General features: G+C 40.5%; 2 protein-coding genes across 5 annotated transcripts in view; one reads left to right on the top strand and one right to left on the bottom strand.

Annotated features, from left to right (window-relative positions):
- The first annotated feature begins 9 nt into the window (after positions 1 to 9).
- Positions 10 to 22,661, top strand: part of LOC147268353 (suppressor of tumorigenicity 7 protein-like) — a 164,094-nt gene continuing 141,442 nt past the window's right edge. For all 3 annotated transcript variants that reach the window (XM_086199877.1, XM_086199875.1, XM_086199876.1), the window contains exon 1: positions 10 to 345. The gene's annotated coding sequence lies outside the window, so the exon portion shown is untranslated. The remainder of the gene's footprint in view (positions 346 to 22,661) is intronic.
- tox2 (TOX high mobility group box family member 2) overlaps positions 11,876 to 22,661 on the bottom strand; it is a 102,589-nt gene continuing 91,803 nt past the window's right edge. The window contains exons 7-10 of one of the 2 annotated variants that reach the window (XM_086199873.1): positions 19,833 to 19,913; positions 15,300 to 15,710; positions 15,057 to 15,205; positions 11,876 to 13,920 (exon numbers count right to left, since the gene is read on the bottom strand). In XM_086199873.1, the coding sequence (XP_086055999.1) occupies positions 13,878 to 13,920; positions 15,057 to 15,205; positions 15,300 to 15,710; positions 19,833 to 19,913 (684 nt within the window). In that variant the 3' untranslated portion in view covers positions 11,876 to 13,877. The remainder of the gene's footprint in view (positions 13,921 to 15,056; positions 15,206 to 15,299; positions 15,711 to 19,832; positions 19,914 to 22,661) is intronic. The other variant, XM_086199874.1, reaches the window with a different exon arrangement.

Here is a 22,661-nt window from a genome sequence, read left to right as displayed (position 1 = left end):
CAACTGCCATTCAACACCGCAGAAGAAGACCAGTGGCCTCCACTGGCAACATGAACGCGAGGACTTTTGAAAATCAGCTAATGCCGCTCTCATGCTAATTGGCCAAACCGGAAGGATGTAATTTGCTTGGTTTTGGCTGGAATAAAAGTGTTTGTGGGTTAATGAGTAAAGGCTGGTTGAAGAAGATGTGGGTCAAACCGGACAATGTGTTTGAAAGTCTTTAAACGGACAGTTTTGCTGTTGTTTGTGGTTGGTGGCCATTGGATTCAAGCTAACCCTTCACTGCTCGGCTGGTGTTTGACGCAGGAGTGACCCAACTTCTTCGTGAGCTCAAGACACCTGTCTGTGAGTACTTGAACAGCAAAGCGCACTTGCCTTAGATCCTAATGTGGTGTTCCTACTTTTGTGTCGAAGTTCCTAAGCACTGTTTCTCTCAGTAGAGGCTTAGCGAACATCTGGCTCTGTTAGCTAAATGTTTGCTTACATCTTTGTGATAATGGCGTTTTTGAGATCAGTCTTCATTTAGCGGCTGGTTGCGATAAATGCCCCCCCCCCCTTTTTTTTTTGAAAATAGAAACATGGACATAATGTCTGCAAAGCTTGTTTAAATATACAACTTGCTGACATCTGCAGAAAGGAAAAGTAAATTTGGTGATGAAGAAGTAGGAAAAGTCTCATTGAAGCTGAACCTGTCAGTCAGGCAGGGACACTGGAATTATAGTCGTTTTTTTCTCTACCACTGAATAAACGTAAGCTCTGTGTGATGGTCAAAATGACAACCTGGTCTAGTGAGAAAAGGGATTTTTATCTCTCTCTATCCCGCTCTGGCTCTGTCTGGCTCTGGCTGTCTGTCTACTGCAACAACCGTTGAACTCACACACTCTTGCCTTCGTAAGTCAGATGGTATCCGGCAGCAAGTTTTAATGTCATATCTCATCCTCCTTAACAAGCTGTTCCTCTGAGCTGCTTCAGACAGCAGATCTAGCTGTCATGCAATCTTTATTGAACAGCCCCAGTTGGAGGCCTGGGATGGGCAGAGCAAAGATGATGATGGGAACTCAGTGGGGGGTGCGATGGAGACAATTAGGCCTACTTCTAGCCATCGTTAAGGGAGCAAGCAAACAGTTCCCTCATGTGCTTTTACTGCAATGACACTGTTGAATCAGGGAGGTGCAGATTTTGTGTGCTAATATGTGTGTGCGTTCGCTTCTCATACACACACACTCACTCACACATGTCCCTTTGTGTGTGTGTTGTGTGCCTGAACAACAAATGGAAGTAGTAGTAATAACATAGTGTGAGCTGTATACCAGGCAATCAAATCAGAATAGTGTTCACATTTGATTATATCTCTTTTCTCCTCTCCCGCCCCTCTCAACGCTCTCTCTCTCCTCTTGTTGCGATGTTACTATGGCAACCACATTTAGCTCTCAGATTGGCTGTATCCATCTCTTCCCCTGAACTCGTGAAATTGCCAATCAACCTCTCAGATCTGCGTGAGAGGTGGAGGGGATTGTGAATATATTTTGATTAACAAAAATGGAAGGGCACTTAGGAGGGAGAGAACGATGCAGCAAACTGGCAGAAAATGTGATGTTAGTACATGAAGGAGCTAAGACAAAACGTTGCTCCAGATGGAATCGACCCTGCAATCCCTTCTCTGTGTCGATGGCTAGAAAGCAAACAAACATTATGACGTAAAGAAAAGAATGTCTATTGTAAGTAAGATGGGAAAGGCACTGTAACATTTTCCTGGGTACTGCACCCTTTGCTTGAACGAATAGAAAGCTTTGAATATTCTGTAAATATTCACATAAACATCCGGAAAGACCAGAGACTTAGGGTTTGTCTCTTTCGTCACAAGTTACAAATAATGTTTTTTCTATTACCGATCTTGCATTTCTTTTCGTTTTTTTTATGCGTCAAATCATATTTATTGCAGTTAATGTAGTAAAAGAACAGGCACATTATATCATTCAACACCTCTAACTGCATTTTTAACTGTAAACACAATGATGAGTCCTAGGATTAAAAAAGCAGATCCCTCTGTTTGAGAGTCGGAACCTGCAAATCTCTTGCTTGAAAAAACCTGAAACAACCGATTGCCATTTTCGTTGAGTTATTTGGTCTTTGTTGTTTACTGAGGAGCAAAATGTGCCTTCTGTGCATCACTAGGGGAAAAAAGCAAAACCTACTGCTATCAAATTCAAAAAAGTACTCTCGGCACTTGTGTTAATCTTTCATAATAACTCCAACCTAGATTACATATTATTAAGATTTACCCAAGAAAAGAAACACACTTCAAACACTTTCATCCATTAGAACATAATCCACAAATGACTAATGAAACGAAGCTGACTGAAGGAACAGACCTGTGTATTTTAACTGTCACAGTAGCAAGTGTGCAGCTAAGAGAACAATTTTGCTGCTTTCTCTAATTCACACTTGTTTGAGCTGCGAGAATTTATGAACATATGATGCTAGCCATGTGGAGGCATCTGTTACTTGAGAATAATTGGCTCGCTGGTCAAAGGGAGAACAAAGTGTCTCTGGCTGTTGCTGTTTGCTTGCATCTATCTGTCTTGATGGCAGGCTGTGGTCATCCTCAGTGTTTTCTTCAGCTTCTCCAGCTGTAGTGCGAGATAATTTTAGGAACAAATAACAAGTGTGTTTGTGTTGTGAATTCGGTCATTTCGCCCCATCCTGCGGTCTGCTTTCTTTTTTTGTTTGATGCTCGTTATTGTTTGTAAAAGGGTAAGATAAAAATGTCCCTGCTGACTGAGGCTGTTTCCCGCCATGTGTTCTGTCTTTTTAATGTCAGATCTTCATGTTGGGGAGGGTCAGCGTCTTGTCAGAATAAGAGGGTCTCTTTTTTTTTTGTTATGTCCAGAGGCTGCCAGCCTAATTATGCTGTACTCCAATTAGTTTAGCCTTCCTACACATACTTTTTTTTAATTGATATTTTCGCAATTTGATTTACATCATTTGAGTAAGTAGCATATTTTGCCACCACTAATATGACTGTACAGCCATATATTTATTTGTACACAGTTTTCTCATTATTTTTTTTCATAGCTAATTAAGAATTTCACCGTTAACTGAAACAATTTCAATTCTCAAAAATATGTTATTGTTGGTTACATTTCTGGTATTACTTTGGGTTTCTGGCCTTTGTCTAAAATAACAACCTCAGTTTCTCTTCACATTATCACCCAGATTCAACTGAACCATATCATTCTCATTTATAATAATATCTATAAAATCAATGCCATTGTGTCCAAACTTGTTCAATAGAAATAATTCACAGATACTTTATGCCTGTTTTGGTCGAAAAAACAATAAGTACTTAAAACGCAAAATAAAAATACAATGATAACACCCAGGCTCCAACTGATCCACTTAATTATCTTTAAACAAAATGAATGAAAAAAAATAAAAGACTTAATGAATAAAAGAAAGTAAAAAAAATGAAAGTAACTTGTTATTTTTTGGAATGCTTAGGTATCATTAATTTATTCATGTTCAAAGTGGAAGCTAGAAAGAAAGATCAATAGTGGTAGCATTTCCAGGAATCTTTTGCATCAATCGCACAGCACAATTTACATTATTTACATGTCCAAGCAGAACTAAATACAGTGTAAGAGCACTGTGAGGAACAGTAGTATAGGTGATTCAAGTCTTCGGGGTCTGATAAACTATATTAATAATTTCATATTGGTGGGAGAATATGTCAGTTTCATATCCGAAAAACTGTCCACTCAATCACTAAACATGACCACCAGCAATTAGGTCATTGCTTTTATCACGAATGTCATTTCTTCAATATTCGGTGAAAGAGCCAACAGTAGTCCCGACATTGTTAGGACATTATTTCAATGTTTTGATCTGTTCCGTGTTCCTCCAGCTCTAGGTTGAGTTCTAACTTATTTGCTGACAGGCTGATGACAATAAACAGAATGAGTCCTGACGGCTACACGGTCGGTAAATTGTTGCATCCCTGGTGAAAACTGAGGGAGCTCTGCCAAGGAGCTGTTTCTCAGCTCAAGGAAATTAGGGGGTTTTTGAGGTAATTGTCCAGGACAACGGTTCAGTGCTCCTGCCAAAAAAAAAACCCAAAACAAAACAATATCAACCCAATTCTGAGGTCATTATTCTTACTGCCTGTCTATCAAAGAATCAGTTTGAAAATACAGTCCTTAGTTCATGAAACAATGGTTCCGGGTTAAAAAGCTGATGTGATCTTCTGCTACGTTATGAACCATCCAGACCTGTCAGGTCATCAGGAACAGGCCCTAGAGGGTCATGGCTGAGGTTCTCATGCTCTTCATCTCTCTAACTATTTGCCATTTACTGTTTGCTGCTGCCTTTTGAATCCAGTTTAAAGTCGTATTTGATTTTTTGTATAGTTTAAGTCTGATGCTTTAATGAGAAGCACTTTTTCTGCATCCAATTCTGTTGCGCGTGTCACAACAGACAGATGGCAGTAAAGTATTGAGAGAGGAGGCGCACTCAAACTGGACATCTGGTGTGAGACAGTAGGGGGCTCTGTCTCTCCATTCAGAAGAACCACAAAGAGAGCACAAGTGTTTAGTGGAGGGGGGGAGAGAGAGAGAGAGAGAGAGAGAGAGAGAGAGAGAGAGCATTTTAGATTTGATTGGCCCTGACCTAATTCAGAACAGGACATCCCACAATATTTAATACTCCCCCCTCCTTTTTTTCCCTCTCTCTTAACACAAAAGAACGAGAGAGAATAAAGAGGGCGAGAGATTAATACTAAAGCATGAGCTGAGCAATTCATATTCCACTAGAAAGAGAGCGTTATCTATTTTCTCACACTTACTCATTGTGTGCTTTTCTTCCTGAGAGGCGTTCAAATCAAAGTGGAATTCAACAGGTATCAAACAGGACTTTCAAGAAAACTGAACAATGGAGAGACAACATTTAGTCTTGGTACAAATGTTGCAGAGAATCCAAAGAAAACAACTGCACTTTCACATCAACTTCTCAATAACCATGTCAAATATGTACAGGGGGGTGGGTGAGGATAAAGCCTGTGTCATTGGAAAGTCATTCATCCGAGCTTAATCAATCTCGGTTGTTTGATTCAATTCAAACTGCCTCCCAGGCAGAAGAGGAGAGGAGGAGGAGGAGAAGAAGAAGGGCAGAAGGCTGAGCTGCCTCTAACTTTGACAAGACTTCTCTCTCGCTCTCTCTCTCTCTCCATCTCCTGTCCCCTTCATTTCTCCTTCTTTCTTTTATTTCTTCCCTCATCATCCTCCTAGAGGCAGGAATTATACATTTCATGCTCCGGCATAGCTTGGGATTTTTTTTTTCTCAATTGGCAGTATTTTTCATTATTGTTATTACTACTTTATGTCTTAAGGAGCAGGTTAGGGTTGTTAAATATGCCAAAACGAATTGTATTTTCGCTCAAGTAAGCTCCTTGGAAATATTCCATCAGGATACCTCTTTTTTCTTTCCAAATGTAGTTATGAATTTTAAAGTAGACTTGTATTACTGGAGGAGAGAGGTGTGTGATCAGAATACTGAGCAAAGCCCAGATTGGAATTCCTTGTTCTTAGGAGCATTGAAAGGGAGAGTGTGGCTGTCAACATGGAGAATGGAGGTTAATATCGGCTGCCGGTGATGACAAGCACTTACAATTTTCTTTTTAAAGCAGTGGAAAATGAGCGTGTTTGCTTTCAGGACGTGTCAGATTAAAATATTTCCCAAAAAATGTTTGATTTGTCAAGGCAAAGGTGCATATATCATTCTTTTCACATTCAAAATGATATAAGATTCAACCTGCTAGCCCCCCCATCTCATCTTTTCTAAATTTTTGGTATTCATGAGCATATGCTACTGTGTAAAGTCCCCTGTCAATAAATATGCACATTCTTAATTGTTCTCCTCATAATTAGACTACAGTTCTGTTCTTTTTGGCTCAGGTGTAAGTTAAAGCTCTTTCTTTTGTCTGTGGTTTGGCACCTCTGATGATTTCCATGGCAATCATTTTAGTGAGCGAGGAAGCGAGAGAGGGGGAAACAGAGAGAGGGAGAGAGAGAGAGGAGGTGAGAAACAGTTGCTGCAATAAAGGCCCATCTCAATCTGAATAGCTTATTAATAGAGCTGGGCCCAGGCAAACAGATGGCAGCTGCCAAAAACAAACAGAGAAATCACACAAATGAAAACCCTAATTCAATTAGGTGGGAAGCATTCCTCACTGCAGCAGTTATTGAGCAGTTTCCTTTAATTTGATAATCATGTTTTAAAAAGAAATGTATTAAAAGTGTCTTTTCCAGAATGTTCTCCGGTGTTTATTATCTGCGACTGACAAGCAGTGAAAGAAGAGGCCGCGAGCTGCATATGTGGGTGTGAGAAGAAAACAGGATTTAAGTCATTACTGGCTCACAGTTAACAAATGCAATTAACCTACTAAAGACTGGCTGAATTGCAGTGTTTCTAATATGAATTTATGGTTAAAGCAATCGCCTAGATTAGTCAGTCAGGTTCACATATTATTATGGAACAGAAAATTCTGTTCATATTATGAGCTGTTTTGCTTTGTTGTTGTTTTTGTGTGGACTGAGCATGATGATAAAACATGAATTAGTGAGGCTTTATGGCGCTGGTCGGTGGAGTTTGCTGTCAGCGGACAGAGCCTGCACAGATGTTTATGCTAAGCTAAGCTAACAGGCTTCACATTTACTGAAACACAGTAAAACGGTAGGCTACCGATCTAGAGACTACTGAACTATCCCTGTACTTTTTTGCAGTTCGATGAATCTCTTGAATATACAGAGAGCTTAAGTTTTAACTTGGAACACAGACATGAGGCAGGAGAAGGCACTTTAACTTCGACAGTTCTAGAAAAGCTGTCCCTGAACTGAAATGAGTCACCACGAGGGCTGGTTAGGCCTTTGTTGCTTAGATGCTTTGTTTTTCTTTTTGCTGCGGGAAGCACTAATTTATTTTCTAGGTTTTTTTTTTTCAAGCACTTTTTGTTTATCAGTTACAAAAGTCTTTGCAGTTCCAAATCCCTCCACTGTGGGTTAACATGTCTTCAACGTTACGTTAGAAAGAGCTACCTGACAAAATACACCTTAAACACGACATACAGGGAAACAAGCTTTCGCGGTCCGTCGTGTGTTCAAAAAAATTCTGATTTGTTAAAATATACCTTATTTGCATGTACATGGATGTCAAGTCTTTCTACTTTTAGCTTATCGTTAAAAATTGCTTTCATTTTTTTTATCCTATTGGAGGTGGCCATGCTTGTTCTCTCCAGTATTTTTTGTTAAGGAGAACATGGTTAACCACAGGACTAATACCATTTAGGCCTTGGACACAATTAAGGATTTCCTGTGAGTTGCTGTAAAAGCTTTTTCCAGTACGAGAGGTCATCGCTGCATTTTTAGCTATTAGTGAATGGTTACAAAAGAGGAACTGCTCTGTGTTTTCAATTAGTATGTAAACAAATAAAAACATCCTCAATAAACTTTAATCAGTTTTCTTTTAGCCAAATATTAATATTAATAAATCAACCATAGAGTCTCTCAGCAATGATCAATTGTATTCTGATATTACATTAGCTGTATGTTGGCAAAGCATGTTCCACAGCTTGGTTGCTATGGTGCTGATTTTAAGAACACAGACCTTTTTCCACTAACCAAATGCTAAGACTGCCTATTATACAACATGCCAACATGTTGGACTCTATTCAGTTGAACACTTTCCCGATCTCATCTTCAACCTCTTTTAAACGGTGTTACATGCCATGTGCATGACAGAGCTGAATACCTAACTTCCCAAGTCACTATATTGTATTTTCATAACAAGCCTTTAATCACAAACATCTGGGCCAGAACCTCATTACATTCACACAACCATTTCTCACCAACACTTTCCACCATGCTAATAATAGAAGATCTAAGGTGCAGCATGTGTGGGAGAAGTGGCTCAAATAGAGCAGCTGCAGAGTTGAACACAGATCTGAAATGACTGCGTATGGCTGGTCCCGTTTTTATGGCACCAAAGTGAGGCGATCCAGGGCACGAAGAGGTCTGACTTTCACAGACGACTGCAGGCATGATGAGAAAATAGTTACGTGTATGGTTCTTGATCTGACTCATCGCCACTTCTAGTGAAGACTAAAAAAAACTGCTGAGATGGAGAAATGTGAAGCGCTATTATTTTACCTTTAGTCGGTGAGTACCATGGGTGCTCATGGGTTTTTTCGACAAGGATATGGGCTGTTGCCCTACAAAGCCAAATGACAGAAACAGAGAGACTTCTTATCAAACTAGTCACCATTTTCTCAGCACACTCCACCACCATTGCCACGTCCTTGAAGATCAACGTGCCATATCGGTGTTTCACATCACCTCCTTCCCTTGTGAGGAAGATGATATATAAACGAGTGACATACATCTGGGTGATACACATCATTGTTTCAACTGAATATGTACAATAACTACAAATGAAAAACCTGTTTTAATAAAAAAAAACATGGATATGTGAGTAAATTAGGCATTCATTTGCAATATCTTGTAGTGATCCAAGTAAAAGGTTGTTTGTTCTTAAAATGTTGGCTACAATCATCACAGTGTAACTACAGACATGCGGTTCCTTTTATTATCCTTTTATTTTGCTTGACTATACTGGATGAAATGGTTACCAGCAAAACCACTGCTGTGTAAAACAGCTACATACCGGCAAGTACCAGCCATCAAATTTGCCCAAATCTGGCGTTGCTGTCATTTTGTCCTGGCAGCCACATTGGCAGGATGCTTTGGATGCTGTTGGCTGGACCAATGGTTCGTCCCCCTGTCAGGAGGACAGCTTCACCTCACCGGTGTCACTAGGGTCTGTGGATGCGATGTGGATTTCATCGCCTGCCTCCTACAGGCAACTGCCTCAGAGCGGGGTCCGAGCAGACAGCTTGTCGGACTCCGCTTCAGTGAAATCACTGATTTTCTAAAGGGAGTCTGGACTAAAGGATTGACATGAAACATTTGTTTGATATCATCACAGAGATGTCTGCTGGAGAACTCCGTTGTGATTCTTCGCTCTGAGATTTTCTCATGACTGATGTGTCATTTTTATTTATTTTTTTTATTTCAGAAACTTTACTCGAAGCAGAAAATCTTGAGAAATGTTACGTTGTTACGGATTTTTGACTGGCGTTCTGTCCTTTCATGACAGATAAAAAAAAAAAAAACAAATGACAAAGGGGAACTATTGTAAAACACCTTTGAGAACAGGTCACTCCTCGCCTCCTGATGACACAATATGGAACAGTTGACATCGATTCATTTTGAAAAAGCAAGATCCAGTGGGAATCTCCCAACATTTGACCGCCACACCAGTCATGCAACTTCATCACTCAGCTTTTTCGCAACAGACCTGATTTTAGAGAAGTAGAGTAGTAATATTCAGAATTAAGTTGTCCAAAATAATTCTGATCTCTAATGTGTCCTGTACTGTGTGAGGCAAGTTTGCTATATTGATATTGAGACAGTCAAATTGGTTTGATCCAGTCATAGAGAGAAAGTCTTCCTCACCTGCTGTTTCACAATGAGTCTGAGGAAACTACTGTAAAAATAACACTAACAGTTTTCTATAAACGAACACACAAATCATCACAACATATATTTAACAACAGTACAACAGGAAACTAATGAGAGTGCCCGAAACATACAAGTTTTATTGTTTGCCAAACCTGACACAGCATCACATCGAGATCTACAGGTGTCAAACCACAAGCGTGCCTTGTGCCGCATGTGTAATGTCCTGTCCATCTCGTCACCCTCAGTTTGCTTGTGTGTTTCTGGGATTTTCAGTATGTAAGCTGCAGCCGTCATGTTAAATCATTTCCACTTTGCTCCAAAAATAGATGTCTTCAACAGTGATCCCACGAAATAAAGGATTTCACAGAAAAGCTGCATTTAAAATGGTTTAGTTCTAAGCAATAACGTACTTGTTCATGGTTTGTTTTACATGAAATGTGTGGTAAATATTAAATTTGGTTAATGTAGAAGATCATGTTGTTCTGTACAGTCAGCATGAAAAAAAACCCAACAACCTTAAATGACTCTGAACATAAAGGCAAAACCCGTTTCTTGTTAAAACCACCCACATTTCCTGCTGTTTGTTGCTCCACCGCAGTACCAAAGTTGCAACTGAAACGTTTTGCCTGTGTGAACCAGTAACTGGTCTGTAAGAGACCTGGGGTGTTTGGTGCTGTCTGCATGAGCCTGTAGTCCAACCAACACTGAGCTTCTCATCTGGATCCACCCAAATGCAAAACTGGGTCCAGTTAGACTGTTGGGCAGCGTAGCAGCTTTTATATCCACATTGAAGATAGTGTTGCATTGTTCCTCTACAACAATAAAATGAAGCCTAAAGAGGAAAATGAAAGGCCTTTGAAGGCAGCTCTCACAGGTCTGTCGGTTGGGGAAATTTTCCACTGTGTGACTCCACAAAAGAACATTCTCACACAAACATATATACACACACACACACACACACACACGCAGACATACAGTGTGAAGTTAAACCTAATAAAAGTTATAATCACATCAGGCTACATATGGCATACACAGTCAAATAAATTATTTACTATCTAAATTCACTTTGGTGTAGATAACACTACTCACAGTGGGAATTAATTGTACTAATGCAAAAAAATAGAAATGCAGTGTGTCAGACTAAAAAAGGAAGCTTTCAATGTTGACATTTTCCTCGGTTGACTCAGTTTGAAACACTGAATTGGGGGGTTTTGCACCCTTCCTATTTAGCTGTCTTGAAGATCTGACCTTGTCTTTGTCTACCAGCCTGCTATTACTGATGTCATCCATTTTGCTGCTGCAGTGGTGTTTACAAATCTATGGAAATCAACAGAACTGCTGCATTCACCTCCTCTCAATGGCATCCTCCACTGTAAATTGTAGCGTTTCAATCTCTTTGGGCCTCATGACTTTGACACGAGGGACGGGATTAAGGGTGCTGACAGAAGTGTCAGATTGATGCTGTCTTCCTGCAGTATTTACTACAGTATTACTACAGACAATAACTGCAGCATTGTGGATGGTGGAGAGAATATGAGGTGACGGGAAAGCTATTTTATCTGAAATAAGAAAGAAGAAATTGGCTATTGTTGCCATATTCACAGAGAGGAGAGGCAAAACATAAAAGAAGCACAAACGCAGACATTCATACAAACTTGTGGTTGTATGTACCCAGAGGCACAAAAACAGGGCTGTGCATAAAAACCACTAATATCTGGCAATGCATTAAGAATGTATGACTGTGATTTTCATATAATATGTGTCATATCACAAAGTGGCAGGTTTTCCATTTGTCCAATAATGATCTATTTGCCAAGTCAATACTATTGAAGAAGAGACGGCAAGCTGACGTAAAATGAATAAAACATTGAAAAGAGGGATCGTGACAGTTCCATTTCAATCTCTTTCTCTCAGAAAATGTCTAAGAAGCCTCGTGTGCAATTGGGGTAAAATCAGTACTTGGACGGTTGCCTGAGTTTGTGTGCGCATTGCATTTTTCTGTTCTCTTTTCCTCACACTAGACGCCCACGATGCACCACTTTCACAAGCAAAACGTCTTCTCGCATCTGCTCTCTTGTTTGTTAAGATAGTTAACTGGCAATATCCACACTGGCTGGTGTACATTGTATCTACAGCTAATTAGCTAATGCCTTTGGAGCCCTGTGCTAAATACAGCTCAAGGAAACAAATGCTTCCATCTTAAGTGCTAATACTGATTGTTTTTTTTAACAATCATGTCTTAAAGAAGGTGTGATCAGCTCATTATAAGGAATAGAAATGAACAGACATTGGGCATCACTTTTAATTTTTTTTTATTATGCAGGTTTGAAATAAAAGAAGCATTGTGACACAAATAGTTGCTGCTGGCAAGGAAGAAAAAGAGCAGCACCTACAACATAAAAAATAAAGAAATAATCCTTTTTGTGGTCATCCTCATTTTTTATCAAACCAAAGGGAAAAAACAAAACAAAATAAGAATAAAAATACACCTCCATTGTAATAAGCAAAAGGCATTTTAATTTCGTTCATAAATAAGGAAACCTGTCAAATGGCTGATGGGCAACTATAGCGAAAACAATATATTGGTAACCATTTAAAATATTTATCATTACTGCCTTTACAAATAAAATAAGTACAATTGGCAATGTTTTTTTTTTACACAACTTAAAAGGGTATAGGTCTGTAACAACTAAAAGTGAAATGATGCTACAGTAAGAAGATAAAAACATGTCTGTCAGCAAAATGCATTTCTGTTAATCACACAAAAGTTAAAAAGATGAGATCAACACAACCAAAACACCAACTTGAAACTTATAAAAATCACTGTATGGTGGATGCAATGGCTCCATTCACATATTTCATTACTTCACCTCTGCATGTCGAGGAGACAAAATTGACATTATGGTCAGACAAAATAAGAAAAGGGAGGGAGGGGGACATTTTGAGGCAATTTTTTTTTTTTTTTTTACCTGCAACATAATATCACTTTTTCTTATCTCACACAGTATCTCTCTCTCTTTCTTCCCTTTCTCCCACCTGGCTCTTTCCATTTAATGATCTGCAGGACACATATTGTGTATTCAGTTTTAGATTGAACTTTATTGGAAAAAACACACCAGTGAGCACAGATTTAATGCAAGAACGAGAGTGTGAAATACTCTTCTGAAATCCAGCTGCACAAGGCTGTTAAAATTCACGAGAAAGACTCGACACTCGAAGACGGAGACAATCTTGCACGCCACTGTGTGTCCGTGCACATACACAGGTATACACTCAACTTCACGCGTCATGAATGGGGTACATTCTAACGTCCTGACACACGCGCACGCACACACGCACGCATACACACAAAATGACTTACATGTAATATTAAAGAAGAAACAAATCTGTCTGGACTTCCGATTTCCCATTTGATCCCATAAAAGTTATATTTACAATCACACTGTGACAGCTCAGTAGACCATAACAGGTCTTTAATATTAAAAAAAAGATTACTTTGTTTTGATTCTCTTCCCCCACCCCAGCTTTTTTTTTTCTGTATTAATTTGCAGGCCCTTAAGCAAAACTACCATCACAACAAGGCCTGCACCGAACTACTAGGAGTTGATATTTCTCTGCAGTACAGGGCCCATCGCTTATTGGCAAACAAGGGGACAATTTTGCAAGCCAGAAATAAATAAAACAGTAACAACAACAACAACAACAAAAAAGGAGAAAAAGAAAATTTGAAATGATTAAAGAATACAAAGAGGTTTTATTTTTTTTCCTTCTCACTCTAATTAAAGCTGGATGGGGTCCCTGAGGGGACTTTGATGGTGACACAAAGAGGAGTGCTCTACAGCCCGGCCTTTACTGGAGAGGGCATAGACACAAAACTAAGAGATGGAGTGGGATGGGCTGAGGGTAGGGGTTTTGGGGGGGGGGGGGTGTTGGGGGGCTTTATAAGTGCTTGGCAAATTCAAACAGCAAAGGATTGCTAATACATTAAGTGGTACAGACAGTAGTCATCTCGTCAAAAAAAACCCTGTCACAAATTCATCTAGAAAGAAATAATAGTTACATTGATAAACAAAGGTGGTGTGGTGATGGTGTTTGAGAGGTGTGTGTGTGTGTGTGTGTGTGTGTGTGTGTGTGTGTGTGTGTGTGTGTGTGTGTGTGTGTGTGTGTGTGTGTGTGTGTGTTAAGTCTGCACTGTATGTAACTGTGTGCATCAGGATAAGTAGGGGGTTGGGTGGGGATGACGGGGAATGGGAGGGTGAGAGTAGACTCCTCTATGCCGTATTTGTCGACAGAGTTTGATCTTCAGTTTCAGGTGAGGTAGAGTGGCTTGTCCCTGCCTATCATGCTGCCACTGGAGGAAAAAACAAAGGGCACAGGTTAGATTACCAACAAAGACACAAGAGAAGACAGGTTCAAATACATGAGACAGAAACATGAGAAGGAACCAATATAAATAACTGTGTTTGGTTGATTGCAAAAATGTTTTGTTTTCTTCTTATCATGATGTTCTCGGGTTGTCCATCTGTCTGATTCTTATATACTCCAGGAAAACCAGGGAAAAAGGGAGGGAATTGCTTCAAATTTGCACAAACGTCCACCAGGACTCAGGGATGATGTGAAAAGATGTTGTCGGTCGAAGGTCAAGGTCATCAAGCCCAACCTTGTCTCTACATCTCGCACAAACATCCGCAACATAAATTTTTTTTTATGGATGCCTCTTGTATTGTATGATGCTATTTTTGGACATGTCAGGCTTCAAAAAAGACTTCTCCCCTTGCAAATGTGAGCATGAGGAAATGACATTAACATGAGAATCGTCGATATTGGTCAAACTAAACTACATTTTCATTACAGGAGGGCACACGTTGGGGAGGCGTACAACCATGATGTAGTAGTTGTAGTTTCCTAATGTCCACATTTTAAGATGAAACATTGATTCTAACAGCTTTTACCTTATTCTAACCAAAGCCTGTAAACACAGAACCATTTGCAGTGTTTCTGGATGACTACCCTTGTGGAGATTCTGCAGGACTGAGCAGCCTGCCAAACCATTTTGTACAATAAAAGTGAAAACTTGTGTTCGGAACATCTGTTTGGTACTGCTCTCTGACAAACACATGACAAGCTCTATTATCTCACCATTACCTCTCCAGCTGTCTCTGCTGTCTTTCTGGAGTGGAGATGACAATTTTCAACACTTGCATTGTGAAAGTAGTGGGAGAGACGTCTGACAAGACTACGTCATCTCATCTATCTATAAGGCACTTCTCTGGACATGATTTTTATCATGACTTGCTGATCAATCCAACTTGGAACATTGGTATTAAAAAAAGGTCATTTTGAAGTGTAAAACCAAAAGCAAAATAAGCACCCATTAGGTTCCAATCTCTCTCAGTTCGAAGTTTCATTTAAGCCAGTTCAATGGGACGCACTCATAAGGACAAAAAAAAAAAAGACTGTGGGAAAGAGTCCTGTGTGTTTCCTGACCTGCAGTGGTTGCCACACTCCCGATTGCAGTATTCACTGTCCCAGTCATGGCTCTGAGCCACTCCAGGACCTGGACCAGGTCCAGGGGCTCCTGGAGACTGGGACCCTCCGATGCTCTTCTGATACTCTGACTGAAGGTGGGAAAAGCCCTGAAAAGGAAAAAAAAAAGAGGAAACAATAGCATTTAATACTTGAGAACAAACCACGGTAGGGAAGCAGCTGTATTTTGGTGAGCTACAGTACCTGCTGCCCAGGAGGAGGGGAGTGCAGGGAGGCCTGCAGCCCCATCTGGTGAGAGATGATTGGCTGGGACTGGACCTGCTGCATGCGGATGGGCTGGTTGAGGAGCGAGCTCTGGTGCAGGGAGAGCTGCTGGTGAGGATGAAGGGGTGGGCTGATCTGGAAGGAGGAAGGGGGAGAGGCACTAATGCTGGGCAGCATCTGTGATTGGCTGAGCGTCTGCGACAGGGTGTGGCGAGGGGCGTGTCCTGCGTAGCTCTGTAGGTCGGTGAGCGGGAAGGCCCCGGGCCCCAGGTAGGGCGACGATGGCTGGGGCGGGGGTGGCACACTGTACAGGGGTGGGTTGGCTGGCATCATATGTGGAGAAGCCTGGCTTGTTTGGGCACTTTTTGTCTCCACAGGATCGTTATATGTCTGTGGAGCAGAGAGAAGAGAAGGTTCCACTGATTGCAATGATACCGTCGCCTTTTAAGGAGAAGTCCAGGTAGTTACAACCCTCTTAACACTGTAGTGTGGCAAACATGTCCTGTGTAGTCAGTTTAGTGGCCAGATATTTAAATCATAAATGAGTGACAGGAGAAACCAACATAGGAGTGTCTCAGTAGAGCCTTCAATGAGCCTTGGCCACAAGTCTCTGGACTTCCCCATTTGGTGTTGCGATGATTCATACTAACAGCACTAAATTCATTTCATTGTTTTGTTAGTTCAACAGTTGGTCACCATTCACTTGAATTGTTTGGGTGATTACTGTAACTCCTCTTCCAGGGAAACTCAAGTGGTGTTTTGTAGACTAATAAACTTCTCTCAACCTACCATTGGCATGACAGTGAGTAGATGATGGCTGCATTTTCATCTTGGGTAAACTGTCCCTTTAACGTGGCTACTGCCACAAATATATGATTTAATACTCTGACAAGAGCTTGGACCTGATTTTACTTGAATTATTGGGTCCAATCACAGATGCCATTTAAAAAAAAAAAAAAGCAAAAAAAAAAGCACTTTTTTCAATTTGGCCAACATGTCTGTAACAGATTTTTGAATTTTTTTGTTTTGAAAATGAAATTGATTGCTATAAATTCAAACATTGTCCTTTTTCCACTGAGGCTTAATGGTCTTCTTACTATTTTATCTACTGCATACTGCTGCTGTTATATTGATATAACAGCAGCAGTACGCACTCAAATATGTAGTCACATCTTCATCTTACAGAACTAAATTTATATACAAAAACTGACTGACAACGGACCCAAAAGGGCTGAGTAGAAGAAGAGAGAAAAGAATCTCCTATTCCAAGAAACTTTTGTTAAATGTGAAAATCTGATTATAAATATAATAAAAAACAACTTCAGTTTATACAGCACCTTGCAAGAAACCCAAGGATACTTTACAAGGAGGCAGATAAACAAGAAATATAAGAAAAAGAGAAAAATACAAGTTAATTAGCTTAAGGCCTTGGTGAACAGGAAAAGAGCCCAAGGATGCAGTGTTTCACATCTTCGCCGGGGGAAATAGATGTGCATGATGCTTTCACAAGCTGAAAACTGCTTATTCTATACCACTAACTATAGTACCAAAACTACTTAGAAGAGCTATTGTTAAAGCACTCAGTGGTCAGTGCTCTGTTCTTTTGCTTTTGTTCTACTCAAACCTCTACTCACGCTGTGGGACACAACACAGTTATTCTGCAGGTCCTTCTGGCTCCCTGTCTCTCAAGCAGTGATGTATGTATGAAATACATCCAGTGTTTCTCATTAACTGTCACACAGGCTGGAGTGATGTGGGCTGGTCTGCTATTTAGTAATGACTCACATTCATTGCTCTGAACCCCTGAAATAATCAATGGGATGGGATGGAGGGATGGATAAAGCAGAGTGACAGATATATTTTCAGGGCCAAGTGGAAAATGAAATACTGAAGAATTGTGTGAAGGGAGAGAGGAAGCAAGAGAGAATCAACCCATGGAAATATGTGAAATTTCCACAACCTCCTAAAACTCCGTAGCGGTGTCATGACATCCGTTGAAATTAGATGGCAGCACCTCGGAAAAAAATTCTAACAATAGAGAGTCAGTAAGGATACTTTTGTAGTGTTTGACACATGGTAACGTTGGCTCGACAATGTCAGAAAGCTTGGATGATTATTTACTGCCAAGAGCTTCTTGAAATGACATTCACAGTATAATACTATTTTATCATGTCGGTACAGTTATGATACATTTCGGCATAACAACCATTGGTTAAGATTAGGAAAAGACTGAGGGGAAGGGATTCAAACATCCATACGAGATTATTGGTAGCATCCACCAGCCCAACGTGCCCCCTGATGCAGACTTTTGTATTCTTTTTTAACAGCAGCAACCACCAATCATCTTGATGTTGAAACAGAGAATTTGTATGCCCACCATTAAAAGAAATAAGGCTCCTTTATGTCGGCCTTGTTGTGGTGCAGCACTATAATTTCAACACATTACATGCCACGACCACACAATGCGATGGTAAAAGGTCACAGCCATTTCGCACATTTTCTACCTGCAAATCAGTAAACTGATTTCATATTAATCAGTCAAACTATCCACAGTAAAAGACTGGAATATTTATGAGATTATCATTTTTCCTCCCTCGCCTCCACAAGAGAAAAAAAAAAACCTCACATGAAACACAAAACAAAAAGGCAACAGGTGCACGATGGAGATGTGAATCCTTCAAATGGTTCTCCAATTACCTCCAATTCCACCATCCCAATTTGCTTTGAAAAGACTCCTTCATTGGTAATTAAAAAAAGAGAGTCGTGTTGAATCATGAGATTCAGTCTCGCATTCAGATAGGCTGATCCTGAATGAGTGAGTGTATGTGTGTGTGTGTATGTGTGTGTGTCTGTATGTGTGTTTGTCAGTCAGTTTTTTGACTGGCAATCTACCAACATATCAATCAAGCCTCTGTATAGGCGCTGTGACGTGAATGTCTAATTGCACCAAAGACAAGAGATGAGAATACTTCTTTGAGTTGAAAGTATGCCACAGTGAAGAGTCTGATGAATTAACTATTCATGCCTTAATCAAGGTGCTTGTTTTCGGCCCATGAGCATGAGCGGAAGTATGGCGCTGCACGGAGGAGGGGGGGATTTGCTTCTCTGCAGAGACAGAGAAATTAAGTGCAGTGCGCCAACAGATTGAAGAAGCATGTACTTGGATAACTACAGTGACTCCTTGCAGATGTAAGACGAGGTGGGAGGAAGTGTTCTACAAGCTTGGATGTTTTTTTTTTTTTTACACAAACATAGATAGAAATGTGTTCATGTTCAGGGGCTGAACCTGCAGCAAAGAGAGAACAACAGCCGACCTCAACCAGCACATTAGAGGCCCATCAGGGAGGAGAGAAACACCAGGTATACAGCAAATTGCGGTGGGAAGAAATTTCATCTGGTATCCATCCATCCATCCATCCATTTTCATCTGCTTATTCCTGTTAAGGGTCGCAGGGGTGGGGGGGGCTGGAGCCTATCACTACGGGCCAGAGGCGGGGTTCATCCTGGACAGGTCGCCAGTCCGTCGCACGGCCAACACATAAAGACAGACAACCATTCATACCCACGGTCAAGTTAGAGTATCAATCATCGCATCGCCTCGTCCCCAATTGCATGTCTTTGGACGTTGGGAAGAAACCGGAGTACCCAGAGAGAACCCACACAAGCACAGGGAGAACATGCAAACTCCACACAGAAAGATCCCATGCCCGAGCCAGGACTCGAACCTGGAACCTTCTTGCTGTGAGGCGACAGTGCTGACCATGGCACTACCGTGCCGCCTCATCTGGTATCCTTTGTTTTAACATTCTTGGTCTTGTCCCCATAATTTGTCTGTAAGGATAAGAGCTGATCTGACCCCGGGCCTTGGGGCTCAGAGTGAACCTGTCAGTTCTTTTAGAATCGTAAATTCATTGTTAGAATACTTACTGATAGTAAAGCTGACGCTTACGACACCAGCTTTATCCTGATGCGTAGCTTTGTGTAGACTGCATGAAGGTCACATTGTGCCAGATGTTCCAACTAGGTTTTACTGGTAGTGTCCGACATTACTGGTATGACTGTTCACGAGGGGTTGGACTCAGGTGTTCTGGGGAGCTGACTCAACCTCATCTCACAGAGAACCTTGTACATCTGTTAAGGACATCCATTAAAGTGTCCAGTGTAAGCTATCTCTGAGTCTTCAGCCCGCTTCTGGTACCTGCCAAATTCCTTCATCACACAAAATTCTTCTACACATGGGTAATGCCCACCTCTACTCTTACTTGAGTACACACACACACAAACACACACACACACACATATATATACATACACTTATACACACATGCGTGAGTGTTAGTTCTCATTTGTAAATTAGAAGTGTCTGAGTCCTAATTTTCGCTTCTCCTCTGAGCACACAGCAAGTGGATCCTTGCCTCAGAATATGAGCGAGAGGACTTCTCACTGTCTAATTTATCATCCCTTATATCACTGCTGACCCATGTATATAAAAGACATGACCCCCGTGGTTACCTTGGAAACCAGACTGGCTCTGTAGGCGGCCAGGGCTTTCAGGTACTCCTTTTTAGCAGCCTCTGTTTTCCTCTTGTAGCTCTGCAGGAGCAAACACAACAAAAACAATTGATTACAAGGTGACGCCAAAGGCTAAAATGACCCAGTGGTCCACACTAACTGCTGTGGATGAGATTTTGTGAACCCTGGTGTGACTGTGTGGCCTGGCTTGTGTGCTCAGCAATGAAAAAACATAAAAATGTATTCATTGCACATTTATCCAGTAAAGGACATCTGACTGTCTGAATAATTAATTTCTCCAAAATATCCATTATAGAACACCAAGAAATGTAGTGTGCAAGAGGGAGTTTGAAATATTGTGGAGCTAAATGAGAGGACAGAAGCTGTTTGTCACTTTGTTTACTGGTTTTCAGGCTCTTCCTCTATTAAGGATGTTGCTCATCTCTTAATCACAGCTGATGTCCCTGCAAATCATTCAGACGAGGAGGAGAAAATGATCAAAACAGCATTAGCAAAGATGCAATCTGAATGCACCTCAAATGATGTGTTAAGACAGGGAATTTAAGTTAATGTCATCAAACGTCAGTCATGGACTCTTTATAGTTGCCTTTGCGTTTTTTAAAAGTTGAACCCCCCCCCCCCTTCCCTTAAAAAAGAAAATTGAAGAGGAAGACTCAGATCTTCGCTCTTCTCTGAAGTATTTTAATGTGATGGAGAGTTTGTGGGTAATTACTGATCCTTAGTGAAAGATTGTGTGGCGCTCCATGGACGGGGTCATTTCTTTTGAAGAGGTGGGGTAGAGTAACCATTAAGCATTCATGTGCTACCAAATGCACATACAGTCAATAAACAAACACGGAAAAGCAAACAAGATGAAGACAGATGCAATCACTTGATCAAACTGCTGCTGTTTGTCCTCTTACTCATCTTTATTTACAACATCATAATGGTTTTCCCTCTCTAGCATAGGTTTTTAGAACAAGAGTGGATTTAATTAGTAAATCCGCAACACAAGAACATCATTTGATGATAGAAAATAAACCTAGTGAAAACAGATAATCCCTCCTTAAATGATGAATTAGAATTATTACAAAAAAAATAGTCACAAGCACCTCCTTTAATATTGATAGAGTCATGGCTGCCTCCTAAATGAACCCCCACACTACTCCCAGTAGCTTTAATTTCAAATTAATTTTAACACAGATAATGATTCACACAACGACGGATACTTTTAAATAAATTACCATGCCTAAGGATGTCTAATTATTCCAAAGTGAGTGGATTCATTAGCAATTGAAGCCGTCAGAGGCTGCAGGTCAGTATGAATTAAAAATAACAAAGCTGCGAGGGGAGAGCATATGCCTCCATCGTAATCCTGACACAGAGGTGTCCCGCCTGAATTAGCCCCTAATTGTACCTTAATGAAATGTTCTTGTTTGATAACCAGTTAATTACAGGAGACAATAACTCCGCACCCTGCTGACACCGAAGGGAGTGATTAGCCCAACGACCGAGTGGAGAGGAGAGGAGAGAAGAGGAGGGGAGTGTTAACTGCTAGAGATACAAAGTTAGTCCAGAGTAGGAGTTTGGATATCAAAGTCTCCTGTTTACACAAAGCAAGTGTTCTTTTGCTTCCATCTTTAACCTTTCACCACTACAACACTCCAGCACAGCAGACTCAATTAAATAAATCTCTCTCTCTCTCTCTCTCTCTCCCTCTCTCCCTCGCTCCTTTATTCCACTAGCTCCACTATCACTGTTCCTCCCACTGCTGAAAAAAAAACAGCTCTTAATCTTCAATAATAAAAACAAGAAAAATGTTCGTTTGTGTTTTCTGGGGCAGCTTTAACATGTCGTCACCTTGAGGAATAACAGCCCAAATAACGCATTGATCTTGCACTATAAAGCACGGCCTCCGGGAATTAAACATTGCAGTACAGTGTGCATGCTCTGAAAACATCATAATAAAAGAGAAAATATAAACATAAACATGAGTTCCAAAAAAAAAAAAAGCTGTCACTGCTTTACTCAAGGACAACACTGGAGAATACACAACATCATGTTTAAAAAAAGAGAGAATCACAAAAAGGACACAACAATGCAACTTCTCATCCATCTGTCAGTAAAAGAGCAATAAAACATTTAATGCATTTATGTGGATCCATGCTGCATGTTTGAAGAGCACTATAGGTAATTGGAAACAGGGGCCATGTTCTAGTTGAAACAAAGCTGTGCGTAGGGGAAGGGTTGTGTTTACATTCTGGTGCTGCTTCGTGGCTCCACAGGGTCTGACTGTGACATTATGGAACACACCTCAGTGATCCAACAGAGATGACGTGACAGTGGATGTTGGATGAGGAAAAAAGAAACGTAATAATAACATGCATCAAGAGGCGGGAATAGGAGATGGGATCTTTGCACGGAGGCTTTTCACTCTAAATGCTGTATTATATTGTTATGTTACTGCACCTTTAATGCTTTTAGACTTTAATAGCTGAATCGGTTTATCCATTTGTTGCGCTGAAACAAGAGACAGTGCTGAGAATAATTAGAGCAATCAAAGTGTTATAGCCCAGACAAGGGAGTACATTTCATTCTATAATGACATCATTACCTCTACTTAATTATGTGTCTTATGAGGTGACAAGTTTGATTAAGCAGATGAATGCACAAACAAATAATAAAAAAGAAGAACTAGAAAGGCACGCCAAATTGTAGGGATTTTTAATGGTGAAATTGCCCTTTCGTAAGTCTCTGTTACTAGGTAATATAATGGAGGACAAATGCAGCTGAGAGAGAGAGAGAGAACAAAAACCTAAGGTGAAAAAG

This window comes from Aulostomus chinensis, chromosome 3 (assembly GCF_037954235.1).
Source record: "Aulostomus chinensis isolate RoL2024-O1b breed Wild chromosome 3, RoL_Achi_v1.0, whole genome shotgun sequence".
Classification (NCBI taxonomy): domain Eukaryota; kingdom Metazoa; phylum Chordata; class Actinopteri; order Syngnathiformes; family Aulostomidae; genus Aulostomus; species Aulostomus chinensis.
This window is presented reverse-complemented; position numbering and strand designations above follow the sequence as displayed.